General features: G+C 52.3%; 1 protein-coding gene across 1 annotated transcript in view; it reads right to left on the minus strand.

The window, feature by feature from the left end:
• Window positions 1-4,112, minus strand: part of ABR (ABR activator of RhoGEF and GTPase) — a 230,965-nt gene extending 226,853 nt beyond the window's left edge. Inside the window, exon 1 of the mRNA XM_045376367.3 lies at window positions 3,217-4,112. Within this exon, the coding sequence (XP_045232302.2) occupies window positions 3,217-4,051 (835 nt within the window). The 5' untranslated portion in view covers window positions 4,052-4,112. The remainder of the gene's footprint in view (window positions 1-3,216) is intronic.
• Between the last annotated feature and the right edge of the window lie 10,584 nt (window positions 4,113-14,696).

A 14,696-nucleotide genomic window follows, 5' to 3' on the forward strand; every position in this document is an offset into this window, starting at 1 on the left:
TCATGTAAAAAATACAAAGATTAGCTGGGCGTCGTGGCACATTCTTGTCATCCCAGCTACTCAGGAGGCTGAGGCGGGAGAATCACTTGAACCCAGGAGGCGGAGGTTGCAGTGAGCTGAGGTGGCGCCACTGCCCTCCAGTCTGGGTGACAGAGCGGGACTCTGTCTAAAAAAAGAAAAAGAAAGAAAAAAGAAACAACTCAAAGAAAAATGACCTGTAGTAGTGGTTAATTAACATTTATGGGTGCTTACTATGTGCCAGGACCTGTCCAAAATCCTTTAGAAATATGATCCCATTTATTTATTGTGGCAATAGTAGGAGAGAAGAGGTGCTTGTTAGCCTCACTTTACAGATGAGGGACTCAGGCTCACAAAAGTCAAGTAACTTCTCCCAACGTCACGAAGGCAGTCTAGCTTCAGAAACACGGTTTTAATCCGTGTTTTCAAACCTTTATGTTCATCTCACAACAAGACATACATTCTACACCAGCTCCCAGTGTACCCACACACATCCGCATATAATCGAAACGGAGTCCAAAAACGGAATAATACTCGCCGTAGCCAACGCACTCATCCTTAGAGATAAAAACCCCTGCCGGCCTGGAGCCTGCATTTGACTGGAGGGAGACAGTGAATAAGATCCACATGCAAAGTTGTGGCATCCACGGTGGTAATTTTGGGAACGCTGTAAAGAAAAATGACGCAGCAAAGGACAAGGGTGGCCAAAGAAGACCTCCCGGGTGCTTCTGTTGCCGACTGCACTAATCTCAGTAAGCTGTTACCCACAGCGTGAAAACCCCTTCCCTTAATCCCTCTACTCTAGTGCCTCCCTATACGCTTGAAGGCTTTTTCTCCTAGATTGTGTGTGCACACATGTATGTGGCAGTGTGCACATGTATGTGCAGGTGTGTGTGCATGTATGTGGCAGTGTGCCGTGTATATACGTGTACAGGTGTGTGTATATGTGTGCATGCAGGTATGTGGCACTGCACATGTATGTACATGTGCAGATGTGTGTGCATGCATGTACATGTGAAGGTGTGAATGTGTGCATGCATGTATGTGTTAGTGTGCACATGTATATATACATGTGCAGGCGTGTGTATGTGTGTGCATGTATGTTTGTGGCAGTGTACCAAGTGTATACGTGTGCAGGTGTATGTGTGTGCATGCATGTTTGTGGCAATGTAACGTGTATACGTGTGCAGGCATATGTGTAAGTGCATGTAAGTGGCAGTGTACCATGTGTATACATGTGCTGCTATGCACGTGTGTGCATGCATGTAACCATGTGCAGGTCCACCCCCCACTCACTTCCTCACTGAGGCATCTTTGGAGACAGAAGCAGAACCCAAACATGTGACTGCAGTTTGCCACAGGAGCTTGCCCCGCAGAGGGGGCTGGAATGGGGCCTGAACTCTAGCCCAGGCATCGCTCGCCAATACCATGAGTGCCAGACATGTGCCCGGCTCACGTCTGTAGTCCAGAGGAAGGAGACTCTTGTTATCATTGGTCCACCCAGACGGTGCTGATTCCTAACGTGCATCAAGGTACCCTGTGTGCTAGAGTGTCCTACGGGAGACAGGCGACGACTCACAGAAATAAAAATCACTCCCTGGGGAAAATCTAGTGTGCTGGGCACCCCAGGCAGGGTGATGGATGTGGGTCTGGGGGGAGATGGGATTGGAGCCAGCTCTGAAGCAGCTGAGGCCACTTGGGTAGCCTCCACCGGGGGCATTTGGAACTTGGCACTGGGGTGAAATCTTCAGGCTCTTCCCTTAAGGTAAAGGGATATATAAAAATGTTACCAGCATGGGCGGCAAGAGCATTGCCTATGGGAAACACAGCCAATCTTTGCTAATGAATAAGTGTAATCGATCAAAACAGATGACTTGATGGACCTTCCAAATGTGCTTTTAGCAAAGTGGACAGTTTTTCATTCAAAAGCAAACTCACCCAGATAAAATCTAATAATGGAGATTTTGGAACAATCCCAGCATCAATGATTTTTTTTTCCTCCTTCACTGGGCAGGAAGGCATCTCAAATTCCTGGTTGCAGCTTTACCCAACCAGACACCACCAGTGTCCTGCTTTCCGCGTGGCTACGGAGACCCTCACAGTTCGCAGACACAGCAAGGGGCTCACAGGCCACTCCCATCCCTACCTGACCTCTCCTCCTCAGCCGCATTCCCACTCCCTGACCTAGGAAGAGCTCGGTGGACGCTCGGTGGAGCTCGGTGGAAGAGCTCGGTGATTCCAGGCAATCATTTATTCAGCCATTATTCATTGAGCTTTGACTGCCGCAAGGCACCGCGCGTACCACCAGAAGGGGGTTCAAAGATGACTAAGACCAGGCCCTGTCCTCAGAAAAGAGAGCAGATGTGAGGGGAGAGAGAGGCCAGGAGACGGGGTGAAGGTCTCCGCTCACCCCAACGAGCATTTAATCTTTCTGAGCTTCAGTTTCCTCTTTTTATCGAACGAAGACGCTGGACTAGACATGATCTCTGGGCACCAGGCCAGCTGGAAAACCAGACGGGCCTAAGCCTTTCCCTTCCTCTCATGCTCCTAGCCTCCTAGAAAGCCAAGAGGCCGGGCGCAGCCTTCTAAGAAGAAAACGAGTCCGCAAAGGGGGCTGGTGAGGGCCATGGACCTTCCCTGAAGTTTCCATGTGGCCCCAACACACAAAGCAGCCTGGAGAAGAGGAGTCTGAGTTCAGAAAATTGAGTGGAACGTTTGGCCTTCCACGGCTAGGAAAGCGGAGCTCAGAGGGACCGGGAATTTCCGGGAAACGGGAAGCCCCTGGAGTGTGTGCAGAGAGGGGTGACAGAGGGGTGACAGCATCGGGTGGTGCGAAGGAAGCTGGCGGGGGTCTGGCCGGAGGGATGGGAGGTGAGGGATGTCATGGCCAGAGCTGAAAGCCTGAGGCCTGGGCGCAGGCTCCTCCCATGGGCCGGCCACACTCCCCATTCCATCAGCCCTGCCGCCGCCACAGGCTCGTTTTCATAGAGTCGCCCGAGCTTAACGTCGCTTTGCACGTTTTTTCTAAGTTCCACAAGTGGCTTTGGGGTAAACAGATGCAGCTCATCCTCCTTCCCGCCCGCTCCCCAGCCCCGAGCTTGAGGTTAAACAGGGCCACGGAGTCGGCCGGGGAGGGGCCCCTGCAGCCTGGGGTGGGGGGCGCGGCGGGGTCTAGCGGGGTCCGAGGGGGGCGCCCACCTGCGGAGAAGCCGTCCTCGCGGTCGGAGCTGTGCCGGCTGCCGTCGCTGTCTCTCTCCGGCGAGCTGTGACCGGGCGAGTCTCGCTCCGGCACCCGCAGGAACCTCTGGCGCCTCCACGGGGGGAGGTGCTCGCGCCTGGGGGGCTCCTCCGCGGCGAGGGGCGAGCCCGGGCGGTCCTTGGCCTCGGCCTCCCGCTGCTCCAGGTCGCGGGTCCCCCGCTGAGGCCGCCACCCCCCGGGGATCAGGTGCGTCCAGCGGTGGGGGCTGCACGCGCGCCCCGGCCTCTCCGCCTCCTCGCGGGTCCCGAACCGGCAAGGGGCCGCCAGCCAGGGGCCGAGGACGAACTTCTCGTTGAAATCCACTATCTCGAAGTCGTGGTCGCTGCCGTCGCCCCCCTCGTCCGTGCCGGGAGCCGCGTGGGGGTCCCCGAGGGGCGCGTCGTCCTCCCGGGCCCGGAACCGCAGCTGCGGCTGCAGGAGCTGCTGGTGGACGGCGTCGGCCCAGCTCCTCCCCCCGCCCGCTTCTCCGGCCGCCCCGGGCCAGGCGGGCAGGTCCACGCGGGGAGACTCAGCCTCGGGGTCGGGGCGCTCGGGGTCCCCGCGGGGAGGCGCAGCCTCGGGGTCGGGGCGCTCGGGGTCCCCGGCCAGCGCGGCCTGCAGGAGGGAGGCTTTGAGCTGCTCCTCCGCCAGCACCTGTTGCAGCCGCTCCAGGTTGAGTCTGCAGCGCTCCAGCTCCCGCTCCGCGTCGCGCACCGACTCCAGCCTCGGGACCGGCACCTCCGCCCCGGGGAACTCGGCCCGCCAGCGCCGCTCGAACGCGCGGGGGTCCCACATGCCCCGAGCTCCGCCCGCGCCGACCCTTCCCCGCGGTCCCGAACAGACCAGAGGAAAAACCAAGTTTCCCCTTCCGCCCTCGCGCCTTTTCCCCTTCTTCTTCCTCTTCTTCCCCTCCTGGGTTTCGCCTCCCTGACGTCAGCGGCTCCTCGCGGCGGGGGCGGGCGCCTGGGGGATGAGAACCCGCCCCGGGCATCCCACAGCCAGCTCGGGCCGCGGAGCCGCCGGGGGAGGGCGGGAGCTGCGGGGCCTGGACTCGAGCCTTCCCCGCCGCGCGCTGCCGGCCCCGGACCCCGCCCGCCCCGCTCCCCCAGCGGCCCCGCTCCCCGCACCCGAGCGCGGGGCCCCGGACACCCTCCTGCCGGGTCGCGGGAAGACGTGGGGGCTGAAGGCGATGTGGCTGGTGTCACCGCGGACCCGCGGGGTCGCCCTGCGCGGGGACTGATTGGTTGATTGATTGATTGATTTTCCTTTTTTGAGGCCAGGTCTCGCTCTGTCGCCCAGGCTGGAGCACAGTGGCGAGATCATGCCTTAAACTAACTTGACAAAGAACACGGAGCAGTTTAATCCAAATCCGGGGGTAACGCTTTGGGGTTTTGTTGGCCCCTGTAAGCTTCCTTTTCCAGGGAAAAACACTCAAGGACGACGGCGCCAAGCTGCTCTGCGGGAGGCGCCCGGACCTCAAACCTGGACTCTCGCGGGACTGAGTCCAACCGTGGCTGCAGCGGCCGCGGCCTGGCGGAGGGCCCGCGTGGGTGTCTACGAGGACCACCCCCCAGTCCACCTCCTCTTTGCCGCCTCAGATACTTCCCCTGGGGAGGACAAGAAGCAGGAGCTGGAGAGGGGGCCTGGGGATGGCGGTGCCACGTGGCCCTGCCCTCCGCACCTGGCTGAGCAACGCTTTCCAGTTCTTCTCCGGGGTTGTGGGTGAAACCCCACCGCCTGCGAGGAGAGGCCCTGATAGCCACCTCGTGCTTTTGGAAAGAGGGGACGCCTTATCAATTCACGTTTTTATTCACCTTATCAATTCACCTTATCAATGATTCACGTTTCCTTCATTTTAAGCATGAAGAAATTGATCTAAGAGGCCGGACGCGGTGGCTCATGTCTGTAATCCCAGCACTTTGGGAGGCCGAAGCGGGTGGATCACCTGAGGTCAGGAGTTCGAGACCAGCCTGGCCAACATGGTGAAATCCGTCTTTACAAAAATACAAAAATTAGCCGGGCATGGTGGCAGATGCCTGTAATCCGAGCTACTTGGGAGGCTGAGGCAAGAGAATTGCTTGAACCTGGGAGGCTGAGGTTGCAGTGAGCCGAGATCACGCCACTGCACTCCACCTGGGCGACAAGAGTGAGACTCCGTTTCAAAAAACAGAAAAAAGAAACTGATCTAAGAGGCCAACTTGGCAGCTGGAAATTCTTCCTCCCCACAGCACCCTTTGGGGACTGGAGCTAAACTCAGCCACCTTCTCCGCAGCCCCCACCACCCACCCGGCTCTCACCTGAACCACGGGTACAGGCCGTCCTGCTCCCACTTTTCCAGCCCCTTAATTCATCCCTCCAGGCTACAAGGAAGATGTTTGTTAACCACAAATGTGCCATGTGTTTGCTCTAAGCCCTTTCTTGGCTCCTGTCCCCTACAGGGTGGAGTCCAGACTCCTTAGCATGACACAGGAAGTCCTCCCACATCTAGTCTCTGCCCACCTCTCTGCCTTCTTCCTATAATTTAGCTTTGCCAGCTCAAAGCCGGCCCCAAAGACCTCACACCCTTTTCTTCTTCCTTAGAACTTCTCATCTGTCCCTACACGCTCGCAAAAGTCCCCACTGCCTGGGGACCTCCCCCTCTGATTTGTTTGTATCAGCATTGGATCTGGGGCCTGGCTTTTATCTTTGTTTGCCCTTGTTCCACCTTTTATTGTTTATTTTCCTGTAGAGAGGAGCTGGCTTCTCCACCTCATCTCAGTCCCTGAACCAGCAGGGGGCCACGAGCAAATGGAACAAATTTCAAATCCACCATCTCGACTGGGTGTGGTGGCTCACGCCTGTAATCCCAGCACTTCAGGAGGCCGAGGCAGATGGATGACCTGAGGTCAGGAGTTCAAGACCAGCCTGGCTAACATGATGAAATCCCATCTCTACTAAAAATACAAAAATTAGCTGGGCGTGGTGGCGGGTGCCTGTAATCTCAGCTACTCTCAAGGGAGGCTGAGACAGGAGAATGACTTGAACCCAAGAGGCGGAGGCTGCAGTGAGCCGAGATCACGCCATTGCACTCCAGCCTGGGTGACAGAGCGAGACTCTGTCTCAAAAAAAAAAAAAAAAATTCTCCCAAAACCAAAACAAATCCACCATCTCAAAGTCATGGTCACTGCTGTTGCCCCATCATCTCATGTTGCCCAGGCTCCTCTTGAACTCCTGGGCTCAAGCAGTCCACCCTCTCTCCCTCCCAAAGGCTGGGATTACCAGCATGAGCCACTGGAGCTGTTTCACCTGTAGGGCAGTGGCACATTTCCTGGACCCCCAAACTGCAGCCTGGACCCCCTGGGCTGAAGCCATCCTCCCTCCTCAGCCTGCGGAGTAGCTGGGACTACAGGCATGTGCCATCGTACCTGGAGTCTGGCTCTGTCGCCCAGGCTGGAGTGCAGTGGCCGGATCTCAGCTCACTGCAAGCTCCGCCTCCGGGGTTTACGCCATTCTCCTGCCTCAGCCTCCCGAGTAGCTGGGACTACAGGCGCCCACCACATCGCCCGGCTAGTTTTTTGTATTTTTTTTTGAGTAGAGACGGGGTTTCAACGTGTTAGCCAGGATGGTCTCGATCTCCTGACCTCGTGATCCGCCCATCTCGGCCTCCCAAAGTGCTGGGATTACAGGCTTGAGCCACCGTGCCCGGCCATATTTTTTTTTTTTTATTTTTCATAGAGATGGGGTGCTCACTGTGTTGCCCAGGCTGGTCTGGAACTCCTGGACTCAAGCAGTTGGCCTGCCCTGGCCTCCCGCTGTGCTGGGATTATGGGCATGAGCCACCATATTGGACTTCCCCTTATTATAGTTACTAGTGAGACCTTTTGTCTCCCTTCCTATAAGAACCCCTCAAGTGCACAGATTTTTTTCATTTTTGTATTCCGGCTCCTTCTCGCAGAGTGTGGTATAGAGACGACTGATCATTGTTGAAGGAAAGAAATGAATAAATTAATGAACAAACAGACAGATGCAGCAACCCCCACCCTTGCCTCCTGCTGGGCTTCTCCTGTCCTGAATCACTCCTGACTGGGGCACACTTGCTTCCCACATGTCAACTCCAAAAATTTCCTTTCTTGCCAAAGTCTGTGTTTACTCATTTTAGCCATACCCCTCTTCCTTGTTTTCTTTCTTTTTTTTTTTTAATTTGGTGTGCCACTGGCATGAATCATCCTAGTGTTTGTCTGCATGCCAGACTGCCATGGAGAAATGGATATGTTTTTTGTTATTATTGTTATTATTATTTTTTTTTAGATGGAGTCTCACTCTGTCCCCCAGGCTGGAGTGCAATCCCCACTCACTGCAACCTCCACCTCCCAGGTTCAAGTGACTCTCCTGCCTCAGCCTCCCGAGTGGCTGGGATTACAGGCGCGTGACACCACACCCGGCTAATTTTTATATTTTCAGTAGAGACAGGGTTTCGCCATGTTGACCAGGCTGGTCTTGAACTCCTGACCTCAGTGACCCGCCCACCTCGGCCTCACAGAGTGCTGGGATTACAGGCATGAGCCACCGCGCCCCGCGGATGTATTTTGAAATACACTACTTTGGCCGGGTGCGGTGGCTCACACCTGTAATCCCAGTACTTTGGGAGGCCGAGGCAGGCGGATCACCCGAGGTCAGGGGTTCAAGACCAGCCTGGCCAACATGTTGAAACCCCGTCTCTACTAAAAATACCAAAAATTAGTCGGGTGTAGTGGTGGATGCTGTAATCCCAGCTACTCAGGAAGTTGAGACAGGAGAATTGCTTGAATCCGGGAGGCAGAGGTTGCAGTGAGCCGAGATTGCACCATCACGCTCCAGCCTGGGCAACAAGAGCGAAACTCCGTCTCAATAAATAAATAAATAATAAAAATGAAATGCACTCATTTACTATTCCCCAGTTTGAGTGATTTCTCAGTCCTTCACCTACTTCCTCAACCCGCTTTCTCTCCCACCTTTGCTGCACACCCCAGGGGTCTTCACAATCTCCTTTGTCCACTGAGAAGGACTGAGAAGATTCCTTTGTCTATCGCCAGCCCGTGCCAGGGAGACTCCATCAAAGGGAGTCCGCAGACAGCTTGGCCTGTGTAAAGATTTCAGAATGGGAGAGGAAGAGCAGTCCAGAAGTGATGGACGACCCCAGGGAACAGCATATTGATTGGAAGCTGTTTCAATATGTATATTTCAATGCACCAAGAAAAAGAAAAATACAGGTTCCTAATAAGCATCCATTTCTGAATGTGTAAGTTCCCTGGGAGGAGAGTTTCCAGTCTGTCATTTAATTAAAGCCATGGTATGATTCTCTTCTGGCCCAAGGAAATCGTTACCAATACCACTAATTTTTTCCACAAGGATCAACAGAGCTGGAAACGCCAGCATCCATCTGTAAACAGATCCCAGGAGCAGCCTTCATTGTCCCCAGCTGGTGGAGAGTTCAGCTTTATGACTTGGCTCTGGGCCCTCATGGGGACAGGGGTAGGGTGCTGACATTTATTGAATCCACACCTCTAGTTGCCATACATTTTTAATCTCATCTAATTCCTCACAACAACCCTGTGAAGAAGGTATTATTGTCGTCGCTTCAGACAGACAGAAACGGAAGGTCAAAGAGGTTAGAAGCCACACAGCTAGTCTGCTGGAATTTTTTTTTTTTTTTTTTTTAAGAGACAGGGTAGGCCGGGCGCAGTGGCTCATGCCTGTAATCCCAGCACTTTGGGAGGCCGAGACGGGCGGATCACGAGGTCAGGAGATCGAGACCATCCTGGCTAACACGGTGAAACCCCGTCTCTACTAAAAAATACAAAAAACTAGCCGGGCGAGGTGGTGGGCGCCTATAGTCCCAGCTACTCGGGAGGCTGAGGCAGGAGAATGGCGTGAACCTGGGAGGCGGAGCTTGCAGTGAGCCGAGATCCGGCCACTGCACTCTAGCCTGGGTGACAGAGCGAGACTCCGTCTCAAAAAAAAAAAAAAAAGAGACAGGGTAGGCCTGGCGCAGTGGCTCATGCCTGGAATCCCAGCACTTTGGGAGGCCGAGGCAAGTGGATCACCTGAGGTCAGGAGTTCGAGAGTAGCCTGGCCAACATGGTGAAACCCCATCTCTACTAAAAATACAAAAATTAGCCAGGTGTGGTGGCGGGCGCCTGTAATCCCAGCTACTCAGTTGAGATGGGAGGCTGAGGTAGGAGGAACGCTTGAACCCAGGAGGCGGAGGTTGCAGTAAACAGAGATCGTGCCACCGTACTCCAGTCTGGGTGACAGAGTGAGACTCCATCTTGAAAAAAAAAAAAGAAAAGAAAAAGAGACAAGGTCTCACTCTGCCACCCAGGCTGGAGTGCAGTGGTGCTATCACAGCTCACTGCAGCCTCGAACTCCAGTACTCAAGCCATCCTACCACCCCAATCTCCCAAGCACACACCACCATACCCGGCGTGTTTTTTTGTTTTTTTGGTTTTTTTTTTTGCGACAAGGTCTCCTTATGTTCCCCAGGCTGGTCTTGAAATCCTGGGCTCAAGTGATCTTCCTGCCTCAGCCTCCCAAAGTGTTGGGATTACAGGCATGAGTCACCGTGCTCAGCCTGCTGGATTCTGTAGTCCCGCAGCTTTGTAAGAGCTTGGTCCAGGTGCATCTGTCAGTGGCATTTCTTTATTTAATAAACATTTCTTGAGCACCCACTAGGTCCCAGGGCCTGGCAAATTAAGTTTAAACTTTGTTTTTGGTTCATTTTTTTGAGACAGGGTCTTGCTGGAGAGCAGTGGCACAATCTTGGCTCACTGCAGCCAACATCCTGGGCCCAACGGATTCTCCCACCTCCGCCTCCTGAGTAGCTGGGACCACAGGTGCATGCCACCAAGCCTGGCTAATTTTTTGTATTTTTTGTACAGACAGGGTCCCACCATGTTTCCCAGGCTTGAACTTCTGGGCTCAAGCCATTTGCCCGCCTTGTCGTCCCAAAGTGTTAGGATCACAGGTATGAGCCATGGCGCCTGGCAAGTTTAAGCTTTGTAGCCTGGCATATCAGACCTGTTGAAATGGGTCCCCTGACCCCAGCTGACATTTCCAACCCCATTTCCTGAATTTCCCCAGCCTGCTACACCCACTCAGCACCCAACACAAGTGGCCTCTGGAGCAGATGTATTTCATGTCCCGTGCCACCTCCCATTGGCCTATCTTGGGTGTCTGCAGTGGACAGTCCTTGGGGGCTGCTGGGTTCTCACCTTGAGCGCCACCTCCCACACTGCTCCCTACTTCTCTGCCTTAGGGCTTCTGTCAAAGTCACAAAGCTCTCAAGAACGGCCAAGATAGGGGACAGGATATTAACACCCCCAGAGCCATGGCCAATTAACACTGGCTGGACCAAGGCCAGTGGAAATAGAGGTTGGTTAATAAACAGCCCCTGGCTGCTATCTCTGAAGGGCTTTTTTTTTTTCTTTCAGACGGAGTCTCGAAGTCTCACTCTGTCACCCAGGCTGGAGTGCAGTGGCGCCGTCTCAGCTCACTGTAACCTCCGCCTCTTGGGTTCAAGCGATTCTCCTGCCTCAGCCTCCCCAGTAGCTGGGATTACAGGCACCCACCACAATGGCCGGCTAACTTTTGTATTTTTAGTAGAGATGGGGTTTCACCATGTTGGACAGGCTGGTCTCGAACTCCTGACCTCGTGATTCACCCACCTCGGCCTCCCAAAGTGCTGGGATTACAGGCGTGAGACACTGCACCCTGACAGGAACCCAGTTTTCTAGAACTTTTGTCACTACAGTCTTGCCTTTTCTAGAAATTACTTTTTTTTATTTTTATTTTTTAGACAGGCTCTCACTCCATCTCCCAGGCCAGAGTGCTGTGGCGCAACCACAGGTCATTACAACCTCGACCTCCCAGGCTCAAGTGGTCCCTGCTCCTCAGCCTTCCAAGTAGCTGGGATCACAGCACAGGCCACCACATGTGGTGTTTTTTGTTGGTTTTTTTGTTTTTTTTTTTTTTTTGTAGAGATCAGGTCTCACTCTGTTGCCTAGGCTGGTCTCAAACTCCTGGGCTCAAGCGATCCTCCCACCTTAGCCTCCCAAAGTGCTGGGATTACAGGTGTGAACCACCGCGCCCGGCCCCCCTTCCTAGAATCTTGTATGAAAGAATGTAGTCTTGGTGTTGGACTGCTGAAACTTAGCCCAGGGTTTCCGAGTTTGATCTGCACTGTTGTGTGTTTACATCTCTTTCCTTCCTTCCCTTCCCCCAGGGTCGGAAATAGGCATTTGAACATACTAGGTGGAGACAGGCATTCAGCCTTCATTCTAATGCCGTGCCAAAAGTGTTATCATCATCATTTTGCAGATAAACAAGCGTGGTTTGATGAGATTAAGACAGTCATTCAGGGCCGGGCTCAGTGGCTGATGCCTGTAATCCCAGCACTTTGGGAGGCCGAGGCGGGCGGATCACCTCAGGTCAGGAGTAAGACCAGCCTGGCCAACAAGGTGAAACCCCCTCTTCACTACAAAAAAAAAGTACAAAATACAAAAATCAGCCAGGCGTGGTGGCAGGTGCCTGTAATCCCATCTACTCGGGAGGCTGAGGCAGGAGAATCCTTGAACCCAGGAGGCAGAGCTTGCAGTGAGCCGAGATCGCACCATTGCACTCCAGCCTGGGCAACAAGAGCAAATCTCTGTCTCGAAAAAAATAAGATAGTTATTCAAGTTTACATAATTCATTCGTTTTCATTGTGGAGGAATATTCCATTGTCTGAATACACCCCCATTTGTTTATCCTCCAGTTGATAGATATTTGAGTTGTCTCTGTGTGGACATATGTTTTCATTTATATTCCCCACAAAAAATAAATATAAATGGTATTGCTGGGTTGTAAGGAAACCGTACGTTTAACTTTTAAAGATATTACCATATAACGTTTTCCAAAGTGTCTGTACTATTTTTTTTTTTTGTATTTTAAAAAATTTTTTTTGTATTTTTAGTAGAGACAGGGTTTTGCCATGTTGGCCAGGCTGGTCTCGAACCCCTGACCTCAGGTGATTCACCCACCTCGGCCTCCCAAAGTGTTGGGATTACAGGTGTGAGCCGCCACATCGTTTTCCATGATTAACAGCAATGTGTGTGCATCTCATTGTTCTATGTGCATGTCAACAGTTGGTGGTGTCAGTTTTTTAGCTTTAGCCACTTTAGTGGGTATATAATGCTATCTTGTTGTGGTTTAATTTGATTATTAATGATGTACAACATCTTTTCATGTACTTATTGACCATTTGCATATTTTCTTTTGTGAAATGTTTGTGAAATCTTTTGTCCATTTTTTATTGGATATCCTTTTAGAGTTGAGTTGTAATAGTCCTTTTTTTATTTTTATATTTTTTGAGACAAGGTCTTGAGATCTGTTGCCCAGGTTGGTCTGGAACTCCTGGGCTCAAGTAATCCTCCCACCTCAGCCTTCCAAGTAGCTGGGACTACATGCCTGGCTATGTTTGTTTTTTTTCTTTCTTTCTTTTTTCTTGTAGAGACAGGGTTTCCCTATGTTTCCCAGGCTGGTCTTGAACTCCTGGGCTTAAGTGATCCTCCCTCCTTGGCCTTCCAAAGTGTTGGGATTACAGACATGAGTCAGTATGCTCTAGTTTATTTTTTTGTTTGTTTGTTTGTTTGAGATAAGGTCTTGCTGTGTCACCCAGGCTGGAGTACAGTGGCACCATCTCAGCTTGCTACAACATCTGTCTGAGACTCAAGCGATCCTTCCACCTCAGCCTCTCGAGTAGCTGGGATTACAGGCACATACCACCACACCCGGCTAATTTCTGTATTTTTTGTAGAGACCAGGTTTCACCATGTTGTTCAGGCTGGTCTCAAACTGCTAGACTCAAGTGATCCACCTGCCTCAGCTCCCAAAGTGCTAGGATTATAGGCCTGAACCATTGCACCTGGCCTAATTCTTTATATTATTTATTCATGCTCTTTGTCAGATATAGATAGATGGATGGATGGATGGATGGATGGATTTTTTTTTTTTTTTTTTTTTTTTTTGAGACTGTCGCCCAGGCTGGAGCAACAGTCTGGAGGGCAGTGGCACGATCTTGGCTCACTTCAACCTCCGCCGCCCAGGTTCAATGATTCTCCTGCCTCATTCAGCCTCCTGAGTAGCTGGGATTACAGGTGTGTGCCACCACGCCCAGCTAGTTTTGTATTTTTGGTAGAGATGGGGTTTTACCATGTTGGCCAGGCTGGTCTCAATCTCCTAACTTCAGGTGATCCTCCTACCTGGGCCTCCCAAAGTGCTGGGATTACAGGCATGAGCCACCGCACCCGGCCAGATATATTTTTTGCAGATAATTTTCTCCCAGTTTGTGGCTTGGCTTCTCATTTTATCTGTGATTCTGAATAGTAAATGGTTTTTATTTTGATGAAGCAGCTTTTATTAATTTGTTAATAGTTTGAGCTTTTTGTGTTCTGTTTAAGAAATCTTGGCCTGGCGCGGTGCCTCACGCCTGTAATCTCAGCACTTTGGGAGGCCGAGGAGGGTGGATCACGAGGTCAGGAGTTCGAGACCAGCCTGGCCAACATGGTGAAACCCCATCTCTATTAAAAAACAAAAAAAGGCCGGGCGCGGTGGCTCAAGCCTGTAATCCCAGCACTTTGGGAGGCCGAGACGGGCGGATCACAAGGTCAGGAGATCGAGACCATCCTGGCTAACATGGCGAAACCCCGTCTCTACTAAAAACACAAAAAATTAGCCGGGCGAGGTGGCGGCGCCTGTGGTCCCAGCTACTCGGGAGGCTGAGGCAGGAGAATGGCGGGAACCCGGGAGGCGGAGCTTGCAGTGAGCTGAGATCCGGCCACTGCACTCCAGCCTGGGCGACAGAGCGAGACTCCGTCTCAAAAAAAAAAAAAAAAAAAAAAAAAAAAAAAAAAAAATTATCTGGGACTGGTGGCACGCTCCTGTAGTCCCAGCTACTCAGGAGGCTGAGGCAGAAGAATCGCTTGAACCCAGGAGGCAGAAGTTGCAGTGAGCCGAGATCGCACCACTGCACTCCAGCCTGAGTGACAGAGCGAGACTCCTTCTCACAAATAAAATAAAATAAATAAAAATACAAAAATTAGCCAGGCGCAGTGGCAACTGCCTGTAAACCCAGCTACTCGGGAGGTTGAGGCGGGAGAATGACATGAACCCGGGAGGCGGAGCTTACAGTGAGCTGAGATTGGGCCACTGTACTCCAGCCAGGGTGACAGAGCGAGACTCTGTCTCAAAAAAAAAAAGAAAGAGAGAAAAGAAAATAAATCTTTGCCTAACCCAATATCACAAAAATTTCCCTTATGTTTTATTCTAGGAATTTAATAGTTTTAGAATTTATGTGTAGGTCTGTAATTTTCACTTTCAGTTAGCTTGGGGGTATGGTATCCAATAGGGGTAGAAGGCTTTTTTTTTGCTTGTTTTCCACATGGAT

Source organism: Macaca fascicularis, chromosome 16, assembly GCF_037993035.2.
Source record: "Macaca fascicularis isolate 582-1 chromosome 16, T2T-MFA8v1.1".
Lineage (NCBI taxonomy): Eukaryota > Metazoa > Chordata > Mammalia > Primates > Cercopithecidae > Macaca > Macaca fascicularis.